The sequence below is a fragment of the Parasteatoda tepidariorum genome, chromosome 5, assembly GCF_982258835.1.
Source record: "Parasteatoda tepidariorum strain Cologne lab strain chromosome 5, Ptep-v5.0, whole genome shotgun sequence".
Lineage (NCBI taxonomy): Eukaryota > Metazoa > Arthropoda > Arachnida > Araneae > Theridiidae > Parasteatoda > Parasteatoda tepidariorum.
The window spans coordinates 18,803,751-18,818,530 of NC_141759.1; the positions used below are offsets into that span (position 1 = coordinate 18,803,751).

General features: G+C 28.1%; 1 protein-coding gene across 4 annotated transcripts in view; it reads right to left on the minus strand.

Moving 5' to 3' along the window:
- LOC107436800 (uncharacterized) overlaps positions 1–14,780 on the minus strand; it is a 192,043-nt gene that overhangs the window by 28,027 nt on the left and 149,236 nt on the right. For 3 of the 4 annotated variants that reach the window (XM_087163482.1, XM_043048995.3, XM_087163484.1), the window contains one exon: positions 10,763–10,863. In XM_087163482.1, the coding sequence (XP_087019608.1) occupies positions 10,763–10,863 (101 nt within the window). Of the gene's footprint in view, positions 1–8,722; positions 8,884–10,762; positions 10,864–14,780 lie in introns of those variants that run through there. The other variant, XM_087163483.1, reaches the window with a different exon arrangement.

Genomic DNA, 14,780 nt, shown 5'->3' on the forward strand with positions numbered 1-14,780 from the left:
ACATTTTACCAAAGAGCGTAGTAGTTGGCAGCCCAGATAATGTACAATTTGGTGGGGGAAAAATAAAAAAATAAAAAATAAACTGCGCGAACTAAATTTGAAGTTGTAGTCTCATGTATGATATTATTTATGCGCGACTACTATCTAAAAAAGTGTGCTACAAAGTGATAGTCAGCATTGCTCGCCAGCCACCATTACTTTCTAGGCAGATTGGTGTTTCGATTGCTTACCTCTTTAATTTGATATGCACTGACAAATTAAAGTTGTAGATTCTTAAGATTCAAACAAGAATATTTATAGTAATGATATATCAAAGCGAACAACCGATTTTTTTTCCAAGTATATACTTTATACAATATTTAATGCAAATATTTTTACCACTTTTCTTTTCTAAAAATAGAACACTTTGTAAAAAAAAAAAAAAAATATTTAGTACCATGTAAGCAAAAATTGTCTGTATATGAAAAATACTCATATTAATGTAATGGTTTATTATTACATATTCGCTAATTCTAAGTGGCTATTTCTTTTTATTTCCTATCATAATTTCTAAGAAAAGCTTTTTTATAAAGCTTTAAAAAAGTCAGGGTTTTCACAATTGAAAGTTGTTGCAAAATAAAATTTAAGTTTGACTTTTTTGTAAATAAGGCTAAATTTTTACCGTATTGAGAGAAAAATAGAAAAAAAATATGCTGGTACATGTAAATCAACTGGAGTTAACAAAATTAACATTTTAAATTGTGATGTTGACTTATTTCTCTGCTTCTCTTAAAAAATAAATAAAATATTTGACTTAATTTAAAACAATCAAATGAAAGTTTTATTGAATAAATGTCTAGAATACAAAAAATTTATATAATCGCATCTTCTTTCAAAAATTTACTGTACAATCAAGTTAATAATTTAATAACTTATTTATTGTAAGAAAACTTCATTTTGATCAACAATATATTTTCTTTTTGAACAAAATTGGTATATCTTTTTTGTTTGTAGAATACTAGTTTAAGCAAAAAATTAATAGTAAAAAAGATATTAATGTATTAGTGTTCATAAAATATATATTTATGTATGTTAAGGATGAAATATATGTATTAGTGTTCATGTACGTATAAAAAATACTAACTTTTGTTTAACTTCGATCACAACGACTGTAGAATTGCTGATAATCGGTCAAGTAGGCAGTAAAAATTATTTCGTTGAAAATGATCTAAAACTTTGTATACAGTACAATTCAACATTTTTTTGATCATTATCAAATTAAATAGTAAAAATTTATCAATGATGAATATTAAATTTGCTTGATTTTTTAAAAGGAATTATTTTAAAAACGAGTTTCATTACTGTGCGTACGAATATTCTACGGTTTTCGATTGATTAGGAAACTTCCCTTTCCAGTCCGGAAAAATTTAAAAAGTGGGACAAATGCTTCATGGTTTCATAGGAAATTCTAAAAGTTTTAATTTCGCTATAACTTTAAGAACTCCATTGGTAAACTTGGGCACAAATATTTAATTTACAAATATTCTTTGGAATGTAAGAATTTACTTAAACATTACGTTTCCTCGATTTTTTCCTATCAGTTTTTAAAATATTATAGACTATGGCCATCCTGTATTTTGAGGTTAAAATTTTACAGATTGTGGCTATCGTGTACTTTGGGGTTAAAATATTTCAGACCATGGCCATTCTGTATCCTGAAGTTTAAAAAAACATCTAAATCCGGAGAGAAAAAATTGGCAAAATACGTCGTTAACACGTTACAGAGATATACCATCATAAAAAAATTAAATATATGATTAACATGTTGATTATTTTTACTGAAATAACTAAGGTTTAAAAAAGATTTGAAAAGTGAAAATATTTTCATGAGTTTAAAAATACGAGTTTCAACGACAGGAACTGACCAGGACCACTTGGTGCGTCCTTATAAACCAATCTGTCAAACAGACTTTTATTTACTTTTCTCACGACATCCGAGTTCCCACGAGTCATAAGAATAATTTCTTCTGGTAAAAATAAAGTGAAAAATATTATTTAAATATAGGTGTACTTTTCTTCCAAGAAATAGATAAATATTATGGATTATTAGATCTTCCAAATAAGGCGCAAATCTAAACAATAATTTTTTATATTTGCTCTTATTTACAGTTATTTAGATCTAAGAGAAATAATTATTCATCATTGAAATTTATTTAATTTACAAAATTAACATTTGATAAAAATTTAGAATATGAATGAAAAAAATTTTTTTTTCGAACTACTTTTTTTAGAATTTATATTTCAGTACAAATATAATTCCGATAATTTAACAGGTTTTTTAGTAACCATTGGACGGACAAATTTTCACTTATTTAGAGTTACGAGAAACAGTTATTTATCATTGAAATTTATTTAATTAACAAAGATAAAGTTGATGAAGGTTTGAATATGAGTGAAAAAATATTTTTTCAGACTACTTTTCTCGGATTTTATATTTTAGTACAAATATAATTCCGATAATCTAACAGATTTTTTTAGTAACTGTTTGACTGACTAATTTACACTTATTTAAAGTTATTTAATTAGAACTATTTGACTGTTTTTTTATAATTAAAAAAAAATGCCAGAATGTATTTTTGTGTGTAATTAGAACGCCAGAAAAAATATATATAAAAAGAACATTCCATCTGTAACAAAAGGTTAACTGAAAAAATTGTACAGAAATGAAAAAATTTCACTGTTATTATGGAATTTAAATTCTTAGTTGTCGTTGAAGAAAAAAAAAAAAGTCTGTCAAAAAGGGCAAAATCGTGTAAACAGGGTGATTACAAGAAAGAAATTTTAAACCGGTAAAGGTTACCGGTTTAAAACCCATCCACTAAAATATTTGTAAATGAACTATTAGTGTTAAAACTGACCATCAGAATTCACGAAATCAAATTGAAATTGAAACTTTCAACACTTCTAATCCTGTGAACTTTTAGTGACCACTTTTTAAATTTATCCAGACAGTGGTCAGCTTGCGTTAATCAAGGTAAAAAGTTATATCGCTTTATAGGTCATGTTTACACAAACAGTAGTTAGCGATAGTTACTTCTTTAACACGTTGAATGCCATGAGGGTCACCGGTGACCGGCACTGAGTTTATTTGTAGAGCTACCAGGGTAACCGGTGACTGGCGAAGCCAAGAATATTAAAAACAAATTATTCGAGTAAATTTTTAATTTTTTTATAATATTATCGTTACTAAAATGAATTTGATGAAATTAATGCAATATAGAATACACAAAAATAGTTTTATTTATATACCCAGAGATGCCAACTTGCTCCGGATTGCGAATAAATATTTTCAAGTGGTAGTTTATTAATTGTTATTCTTGGTTTAATAAATTCAATTAAGAAGATTTTTATCCTTCACTATTTGTAAACAATTCGTAGACTTATATAATTCACAACTTTTTCCAGATATGTCATGCTAAACCTATTCAAAAACTTGCGAAATCTGTCAAATATTTGCAAATTTAGTTTGCCATGAAAAATTAGCGTGGCATTCAACGTATTAAAAAGACGGGACAAATGAAAAGTTTTTACAGGAAGCATTTTGTCGATATTACTACAAGTATAAGAACTGCTTATTTTTTTAAAAAAATTATATAAAACGTTTTTCACTTTATGAAAGTAAACACAAAGGTCAGAAAAGATAAAGAAAACACCAAATCAAACAGTATTAGACCGTAACAGTTATGCCAGTGGTTATCAGGAGATGAATTATCACTAAAGCAGATGAATATAAAGTCATTTTGTATCGACAATAAAATGCGATTATTTCTTTTGTGGATTATCAAATCAAAAATAAATAAATGAAATGAAACAAAACAAAATTTATACGATTATCATTAACCATTATTTCTTTTTTTTTTCCTTCCTCATATCAATTCGATTTCGAAAAAAAAAGAACAGTTAACGGTTCAACAAACAAAGAACGCATCATCAAACGATAATAAATAATAATCGTTTGACATGATATTTAAAAAGATATTGGAATAGTTTTTTGTGCTGGCCCTTTTGTTGATTGATTTTGTAGAAGGGCTACTGGAATGTGTATTATTTTTTTGTTTATTCTTTTCGAGGAATGCCTTCAAGCGAATAAATGAATGCAAAGCCCATTGTTACACATTTATGGGAAGCATTGCATAACTGGAATTTTTATTTATTTTTTATGATGGAGTGTTTTTAATGGAATGAAGGTGTCATTGAATACAAACTAGTTCATTCGGCTATTCAACGTAGAATGCTATTAATTCCTTCTTATATATATATATATATATATATATATATATATATATATATATATATATATATATATATATATATATATATATATATATATATATATATATAGTGAACTCTCGCTACTACGATGTCCGATACAACAATAACTCCCTCTATTACGATTATGTTTCTTGGTCCCGACGAGCTTGCATATGAATTAATGTTATCCTCCTCACAATATTACGATATTCTCTGAAGCAATAAACCTCTGTAAAATGATTTTTATTTTTCAAATTTCAACTCTATATTATTGGTTTTCAAATAAGGTAAAAAAAAAAAATTATTTTTATCATTTTTTGCCATTTTTTTTTTTTTTGACAAGAGAAGACTTACAGCTAACCACCTGCTGACCATACCTATCTGATTTCATTTCCTTCATGTTAAAAGCTGTTCATGAGTCACAAATGACCATACGTATAACATTAACATCTGAAAGAGAATTTTTTAAACACCTGAAGAGAGAGGGTGGGGGGAGGCACCTTTCACAAACGAAAATCATTTTCGTGCTTTGGGACTCAATGCATTCTTTGTTGGTTGACTTAGCAGTCAAAAAAAAAAAAAAAAAAGAAAAAAGAAAAAAAAGGAATAAACAGACAAAAATATCGGATTATTTTCAATAGAAACGGCTTTCAGGTACGTTTACAATCTTATTTTCTGAATTTATTTCAATTGTTTTGAATATTTAACTATAATTAGCACTCTGCAAAATAATTTTTTAGTTAATACATAAATATATTTATGGAGAATACATAAATAACATTAATTTTTTTTTATTGTGTCCTCAATATAACAATATACTTATTTGGTCCCCAAAATATTTAACAGTTCTTATTTTTTTCTTCGATTACTTATTTAGCATATTAGGGCAAATTCTTTAAAGGTGGGAGGTTTCCTCAATTAGGATGTTGAAGATTGGCCATTACGGTCGCAATTCTTCAAGAAGTTAAATCATGAAAAGTCACACAAACTCGAGGTGTTGCTTCTTATTTAGGGATTCTGAAAAGGGAATTAGTTGCAAGAATTTTTTTTTTTTTTTAATGGAATTGAAAGTCATCAAAATTTAACCATCTCGATTCCCTTTGAAAGATGATACTAGACAGATTCCATGGAATTTCGGGGATTTTCAAAAAAAGAATATTTCCATGAATTATTACCCATTAACTACAGAAATTAATCTTTTAACAGGAAAATTGAATTTTTATGGCTCTTTGTGTGAATGAACGATTTCATACGTCTTAAAATTAATAAGAGTATCTATCTTAACCCCTTGGGGACGGATGATTCAGAAAAGCATTCGTGCAAAATCAGAATCAAGTTGTAATTAAATAAAAAACGGTAACTTAAATGTAGTCGTTGCTAATTTGACAGACTTACTTTGCTTTTACTTTAATTATTGTTAGTTTAATCATACATATAATCAATGTTAATTCAAAGTATAACTAGTTTTATTTTGAACAAAGTAATGGTGAATTAAATCAAGCAATTATAACTCCTACCACAAATAAACTGTTAAAGAATTACTTTGATTACCAGTTTTATCTTTTTACCCTGATTGATATGGTTTTATGCTGGCACGTATTTGTGACAGTCGGCGCGAAAGGGTTAAGCTGTAAATTGGTATAGAAAGCCTCGTATTATACACTCTGCATTACATATATAGTACTTAATACCATTTTAAGGTACTGTGCGTGCATGAGATTTAGGTAAAAGTAATATTGTATTCAATCATTGTCGTGTATTTCAGAAGATTTTGCTTAATCAGTATCTGTGAAGAAATTAAATAATAACTTAGGTACCTACTTGTACTGTTGTTTGAGAAGATTTTACGTAGTGGTAGAGTAAAATAATAAAAATTTAAAGAATTTTTTTCATAGAATTAAGCTAATTCGCCAACAATTAAAATTTTAACTGCCTAATTTTTGTATTTTATATAAATATGTTTGAATTTGTGATTAGCCAGGAAAGGTAAATCTGTTCTTTTCAAAAAAGATTTATATATTAAAAAAATGTTGCAACCACTAAAAAAAGTTCGTCAGCTATCATCTAAGTTGACAGCTTTGCTAGGAACATCTGACAATATTTCAATCAACTGATGTTTCATTCGATAAATGTTTAAAGAGTTTTATTTTATGACTTAATTTATTAAGTATTTTAAGACAAAAACGGTTGACTCTGAATTACATAACGAACAATAAAATATTAATAATATTACCGTGTTTAACACTTTGCATGTGAGACAGGCAGAAACATGTTTTAGAAAATTTCTACTGTTTGTCTACGATAGGTACTCTGTCCGCCATTCGTCTGGAGGGGTGGCGGGGACTATGGTAACGAGGTATGATTATTTCAAGTAGGGGTGCGGGGTCCCTCTTTAAGACTGGTTTCGGTGGGAGAAAAGGAGACTTCTTTGTTCGATCTATTGTATTAGCCCTAGAGTTAAGAGAAATGAGCATTCGCGCCTGAAACATCGTTTAGAGCGTGTGATTCCTTTTTTTTTAATCTTTTCTCTTTTAGTACGTTTAGTACGTTTTAGTACGTTTTTTAGTACGTTTATTTTTAAAGTGATATCAAAACTATTTTGTTTCAACTCAGTTTTTAAAAGAAACAACTCATTCGTTATTGCAATAACTGTAAGTGATTCATTAACAGGGCTGATAACTCTTAAGCTTTTTGAAAAATAATTTATTGAGAGGTATGCAGTTAAAAACAAAAGCTTTCAGAATATTAGGCAATTCTATCAACCTTTCAAAAGCCTTTCCTGCGAAAGATCTGGGTTTATTTATTGCTTATTGGAATTACATATATTTGCAGGCTTGTGTGCTCAATTTAGGCTTATAAGCCGTTGTCAAATAGAAGGACAGATAGCACAATACAGAGAAAGGGCAGCAGGAAGATACGTCCAGGCTAACTGTGGGAGCCGAACCCGCTACCTCCACGCTTAGCACTGCGTTCGGCAGGTGATACCGCTCTGTTAGGGAGGCCCCCAGAGATACGAGACCATGTGACGTTTTACATAAAATTTTGAATCATTCACATATAGTGGAGTGGAAAAATAACTTTAAATCAAAATCATACATTTAAATATAAATTTAGCTACCACTAGAAGAAATTTTCCTTGAAAGCATTGAAAGTAAACAGACCTGCATTTCCTCTGCGTAAAAATTTTCCAATTTGAAGTTATAGCTTGCACCAGCTTTTATAAAATCTTGCAAGATTAAGATTTTGATCTTCTCTTAAGATTAAGATCTCCTACTTACTCTTCTTAAGATTTTAATCAAAATTTCATTTAGTTAATTAGATTTTACAAAGTAGTTCGTATGCATTGTGTTATTATGAGACATGAGCATTTCTAAAAGTAGAGAATAATTAAAAGTAAGAAAGAAAAATTTACAGCGAAGAATGACGTCACCTTTACACTGTATACAAATGCTTCGTTTTTAGTACATTATTAGTGTTTAGTACATATTAAAAACATATTTTTAGAGTCAAATGCTTAAAATAATCTTGTAATACAGAATATTTAGTTTTTAGTAAGTTAAAGAGTTAATAAATAAATCTAAAAGGCATGAATTTTTTTTTTATAAATCTTGATTTATTTTTATTATTTTTCTTAAAATTCGTACAATTTTTTTTAATGCATTTTTCATTTTTTTAAAAATTAATAATCTATTTAAAATTAAAATAAAAACTATTTTAAAGGTTCATTGCTATTTGTTAAATTTACCATTTGGATTTTTTTTTTTTTTTTGCAAACTTGAAAAATACATAACTCAATTAAAATCGAGTAGTTAAAATAATTTTTATGAAAACAAATCTTGATATCACCAACTCCAAAATTTAGTAACTTCCATCAGATAATTTAAAAAAAAAAAAAAAAGAATTTAAAAACTGGTTATGATGTAGTACTGTAGATAATATATTACGTCCGTAAAAGCTGGTTTTTAATTTTCAAGATTTTTTTTTTTAAAAGTTTCGAAAAGTTTCCAAATATGAGTGAGTGTAAAGGACACCAACACTTATTTATAAAAAAATTATTAGAATCGTACAAATTCTTTTAACTGAGTTTAAGTTATAAACTTTTAACTCTTTGAATTTCGATTACTTCAAGATGCAGTTTGAATTAATATGAGAAGCATATCATTTAAAATATGTAATACAATATTTTTATATAATTTTTAAAATTCTTAAAATAACGTGCTTAAGCAAGTTATGAATTTTTTTTATTTTTAGAACAATGGCAGTAGATAGCGCCTCATGGGCAACTGCGGAGAACAATGGGTTAAAATCTTCAAATATGGCATTCGTGAATAATGAAATCACCCTACATTTTTGTTAAAAAAACAAAACAAAAAAAACAAAAAAACTACTGAGTAAATTTTACTACAAAATTAATACAATTATTTAGGTTTACCTGCTTGGTTCGACGTGTTGATAGAATTTTTCACATTTTTATCATTAAAACCAATCCTTGCAATCGCGAATTTGTTAAAATACTTGAAAAAGCAATTTAACGCATAACCGTACGCTGGCAATACCATGAAGGAAATATCTGCAAAGAATGACCGTTTTCCGAGTGAGAAAGAAACTGGATTCCATCCATCACATAATCGTAATCATTTCTGTTTTCAAATTTCAAACGACTAATTTAGACTATGATTTAATTCAGAGTAAACGCCAGATTAATTTTACTCTATCAACTAACTCAAATGAGAAATGAAAATCCTACCTCTTTAGATTTATTCAGAGAAAAATATGATTAAGGTCGTGAGAAATGGATCTATGAAAACAAAATCTGGCAACGGGATGAAAATGCAAACGATAAAGTTTTGATTTATTTCGGAATTAATTATCGTTTTAATTTATGTTTGGTTTCAAATAATAGTTTTTGATAAAGATATAAAATAGATTTAAAATATTTTACTTTCAGTTTATTCTTTCAACTTGCTTAAATGTTTGAACTACACTGGACAATATATCAATTTAAAGAAATCTCTACAAATTAAAATAAAAAAAGAACATAAAATAAACGATAAACACTTTATTGTCTTTTATTCTCCCACGAGTGTTAGCTTTTATTTCCAAAGAATTAAATTGATCTTCAATTACTGCATAAAAAATTGGCAACATAAAAACTCAAAACGAGATTCTGTTTCCTGAGGTCAATTCGTTCCAAATGAATGTGTCAGACGATTTCTACGAAATGACGGTAGGTATACCTGAACCTCATTTCGTAAAATGGCCTTTAGGAATTCCACATCCGACGCTAGTAATTGTATCTTTGAAATGGGCACAGATTCTTGTAGTGCCAGTAGACAATTTTACCTGACGCATCGCATTTCACTTTCGATCTCAGTAAATGCGGTTATGAAATGAGTCAAATATCTCGTATCAAACGAAACATAAAAGTAACCCTGAACTCGAATCTTACTAATTCAAGCCAAAAGATTTCAATGAAATCTTACATAATTTAAATTAAAATCTATTCGCTTGAATTGTTAGTATAAAGTTGTTTCAACTATTGAAAAAAGTTAATTTAAATGCGGTAAAACAAAGTATTTGTTAATAGAACAAAAACACGTCTTCTATTATACTATTTCGATATCTTTAATTTAATATTTTAATATATATATAAGTGATTTAATAAGTAAATATTAAAAAATGAAAATTAATTTTTTTTATCGTTTTATCATTAATAATCTTAAATTAGTTTTCATGTCCGACTGCTGAATTCATAGTCTTGAAACTGAAGAGTCTTCAGCGTTGCCACGAGCGAATGAAAAAAGAGATGACTAATAAAATTCAAACTTTTATTAAAATTAGCAACTTTTTCTGTTAATTATTGAAATTAAATGCATAGTCATGGTAGAGCTCTGGAACAGGGAAGCTGGGCCATATATATATATATATATATATATATATATATATATATATATATATATATATATATATATATATATATATATATATATATATATATATATATATATATATATATATATATATATATATATATATATATATATAAATGTAAATGCCTTGGTTACCATTAATAAAGTCAATCAAGACATTTAATGATTATGCTTATTCTTTAATAATAACATGAGTCACACAGACTCTTAAACAATTGAGATCGAACCACACAGGTTCCAGTTTCACACAGAAACATATTTCAATTAACTAATTTTATAGTCACTTAGAGTCTTAATCACTAAGATTATCAGTTTCACTTAGAAACTACTCCGACAGACAATACCAACTGACTCTCTTCATTTACATCAAGAAAGTTCTATGCCTTTCGTTCAGACGAGCGACATCTGGCGGGATAACATAGAGGTTGTTGTCTCGCTTATTACATTCTCGGCCATTTTGACGAGTTTTAGAAGTGTAGTGCTCTGAATTTTTGTGAGAAGATATTTTAGTGACATAAAATATAAGATAGAAAACTACTTACACCAGTCTGTTAGTCGTAAGAGGTAAGTCCCTGTTTTCCCCTGACTATTCTTAAACTTTTGAACATCAGCATCATCATGCCACCAACGCTCGCAGCTGTACCTTTAAAAAGAACGAAAAACAGATTTTATTAAATGTAACTAGTATTAATGAAAACAAGTTTAAAAAAATATTTTTTCAATTCCATCGGTTATTTCAATAAATGAGTGGCTTATATGTAAAAATAATTTTTTAGGGGAAGTGTAGGGCACGGGAGAAAGGGGATAAACATACCAAAGCACGTGGTAACTAGGATCTTTTATCTATAAGATAATTAAATATTAACAAGGATAAAAATATCTCAAAATCATTGATTAGTTCCATAAAAGAGTGGCTGAGATGTAAAATTTGTTTTTTTAGGCGAAGTGTAGGAAACAAGTGGAATGGATGAAAACACCATACCACAATGCGCGTTAACAGAGATTTATTTTTAAGATAATTAAATAGTAACCGGGATTATATGGTATTCGAAAATTCATAAAATGGCGTCAATACTGTGATAAAAAAAGTTACATTTTATTTTTATTAGCTTTCTCTTTAAAATTAAACCATCTGAATTCACAGTTAGTTATCTTTATTTGAAAATACTAAATATAGTGATGAGAGTGAACCGATAAAAATGCATCTCTTTTTCATTACTTCTGCTACTTTTTTTCCAGAATTTTAAGAACCTCGTGAACCTTGTATGAAACTGAGAGAAATTGAGATAAGAGTATATTTATATCGAAGTTGAGAAGCAAAAATGCAGCAGGGCTATTCCATGGTAACTTACGTTACATTCACAGAAACTTTATTGCACTGAGAGCTTAGAAGCAAACAAATAATACTAATATACAATCTAAAATAAAGTGATTTCTTAAAATTACAATCAAAACCAAAAGGAACCTAATTAGAATAATTAATATTTTTCAATTTAAGTAGTGTAAAAATCTAAAACTAGTGTGGTAACTTACGTTACTGAAAAAGGAATGGCATAAATTTGCAATATGCTTGAAGGCAAAATTCTGTTCTTATACAAATGTTAATTGATTAAGATTATATGTATCATTTTACTGACAAGTTTAAATATTTATTATGCCTAGATTTAAGATTTTATTTCAAAAGTTAAATTAAATATGATTTTTTAAATGGGTAACTTACGTTACAGTAACTTACGTTACGAAATTCCCTTTGCATCAAATTTTTACTCCAATAATGTACAAATGCAAATTAACATATTTAAACAGTATAGTGCAAGGGAGAAAAAGTGTACATGAAGTAAACTCAAAAACTTTTTGATTTACACACTTAATTCAGACATTACTATGCACACTTATAATATCCTCTGTTATTAACTAGTATAGGGGCTCAATTCTTTTCACCAGGCTTTCTTTCTGGTAGAATATTTCATCTCTTTTTCTTGGTCATTTCCAATAGATTCCCACAGCAGCCATTTCATTGACTTTAAATTCTTGCTCTTCAACAGACATTACCACACCAGTATATAACATTTCCTCGTATCTAACCATATACCAATATCCAGCTTTTATTTTGGATTCATCATTTTGTTTTTCAACATCTTTCACTTAAAAAGCCCTTCTAGTATACCTTCTTGAACTTTTAAATGGGGGATTCGCTTAATGTTTTTAATCTGTGGAGCTTTTGAGAATAGACTACACAGATTAACTTTTTCTGACGCTTCTTAATATCTTCTGGTGTGATTTCTACCATATTTATTTTTGTTCAATGCTCTTGTGTTGCTGCCCCAAACTCAGAGGCATTGATGGCAATATGTTTTCTTTTCAATACGACATTTCTTACACTTCCACTACACGACATTTCTTACACTTTAATAGATCCACCTGTCCCATCAACAGGACTCTTGCCGTGTGACGTGGCAAAATAATTCCACATCAATATTTTTCCATGATGAATCTCAAAAACAGGTAAGACCGGAGTTATATATCGATTCTTGAACTGACTCCTTGGCCCATCTGACCAGATGTGAACATTTTTGATATCCACCGGCACACATTCTCCAGACCAGCACTCATCTGTTTTTTCTGAACATAAAAATAATTTTCTGAAGAATTGCGTAAGATGGAACATTAAGGAATTTTCTGAAGGTTTCAGCAGCTTATCCGAAGTTTTCGTGATACTTACAAAGACAAACATTTCTGGGAGGTTTGTTACTAAGCAAGACATGCTTTGGACGGAGCTCAAAGGACTTAGTTTTCCAATTTTACATTCTCGATTTTTTTTCCCATAAACATTTGGTACATTTCTCGAACTGAATGAAGAAGATAACGTGCTTGTACTTTCTTCTTGCCACCATTAGCTTGTAGAGAGATTTCGTCCAACTTTGAAAACATATGAATGCCAACACCCAATAAAATGATTTAATGCAAAGATTTTCAATGAAATTAATATCCTAAGGCAGTGTTAATTTATTTAAACTTTGTTATTGTAACTGGATACATCTTATTTAGTTTATATGCCAATTTTCAAAAGAAATGAACTCATTTCACATTGGTAACTTACATTACATGCAAGTCAGTAACTTACGTTACATATATTGAATAGTGCACAAAACAATAAATAAATAATATTTGAAAGCAAAACTATTGCTACTTATTTAGTGCTAGCCTCTAAATAGAAAAAATAATATTCTTACTTTTGTATCACATGTTTTTTTTTACACATAAAAACTTTTCCTAGTTTTTGGTAACTTACGTTACAGGCATTAATGTTTAGTTGAAATTTATATAATTAAGTGAATTTAACAACAAAAAGTTATTTTAACACTACACAATACTTCTACTAAGTGTAATAAACAATATTTATTCTTTGGAACATTTTGAAAGGAAGATAATGTTAACTTACTGATTTTCAGAATCTGACCATGTTCTTCACCCAAATCAGAACAAGCAAATGCCAATGTTCAATGGGGTACCAACACTAAAAAACTGAATTCTCAAAAAAAAATTTTATAAATTATCAAACTTCAAACCTTTCTAATTCAGAAAAAATCCAAAATAATAACATTATTCTTATTTGAATTTTCCGATGCTTTTCCCCTTTTTCATGGAATCGCCCAGCAGTTATTGATTTGTACTGATTCAATTTCAAAAATTTGCTAGGAATTATGTAGATATTACGTGAGCATTTTTGATGATTTTGTATTTACTATTTTCTCTTGTTAGCAAAAGTAAACAAACAATAAATAACCTTCTATTATATTTTCATTAAATTAGTATTTTTTATTTTTTTCAAAATGTAATTTCTCTCTAAAATGTATGTTTCCAATTTATTAAAAATTTGGTGTTTTCCTTTACTACTTTTCCTTGTCAGCAAAAATATGTAGATTACAAGCCCCTACTTTGTAAGACTATTACGTAATATTATAATTTTTTAAAATTTTTCTTTACAGTCTTTCGAAGAGGATGGCTCAATAGTTTTATGAACGTGCAATTGTATTCAAGAGTTCGCTTCATCAATAATAGTTTTAAAATTAGGTTTTACAACAGATGAATTTACATATCTGCAACGGCATGTGAATTTGTTCTTGATGAATGCAAAAGCTGAAAATGAATAAAATAAGCTTAATCAAAGTAATTATAATAAGTAGCTATTTTAGTAGTTATTTTATATATAAGTTTATATATAAGTTTATATATAAGTAGTTATTTTAGTAGTTAAATAAGTAGTTATTTTATATAGAATTGAAAATTGCGATGAGAAATATTGATGAATTTTTTTATAAATTCATATCCTTTTCATAATTTATTCAATATTTTTCATTATCAAAAAGTTTTGTTTTTAAATTTTGTTGTTTTTTTACTGACATTTTACTTAAATAATATTAGATAATTAACCGAAATATTAAAGAAATTAGGGTTTATTTATCGGATATAAATATAAACTTAGGCTTCATGATTCATTACTGGTTTAAAAAAAAGTCCTTTCTCTCGGAACCCCATAATCCTTTCCCGGAACCCTTT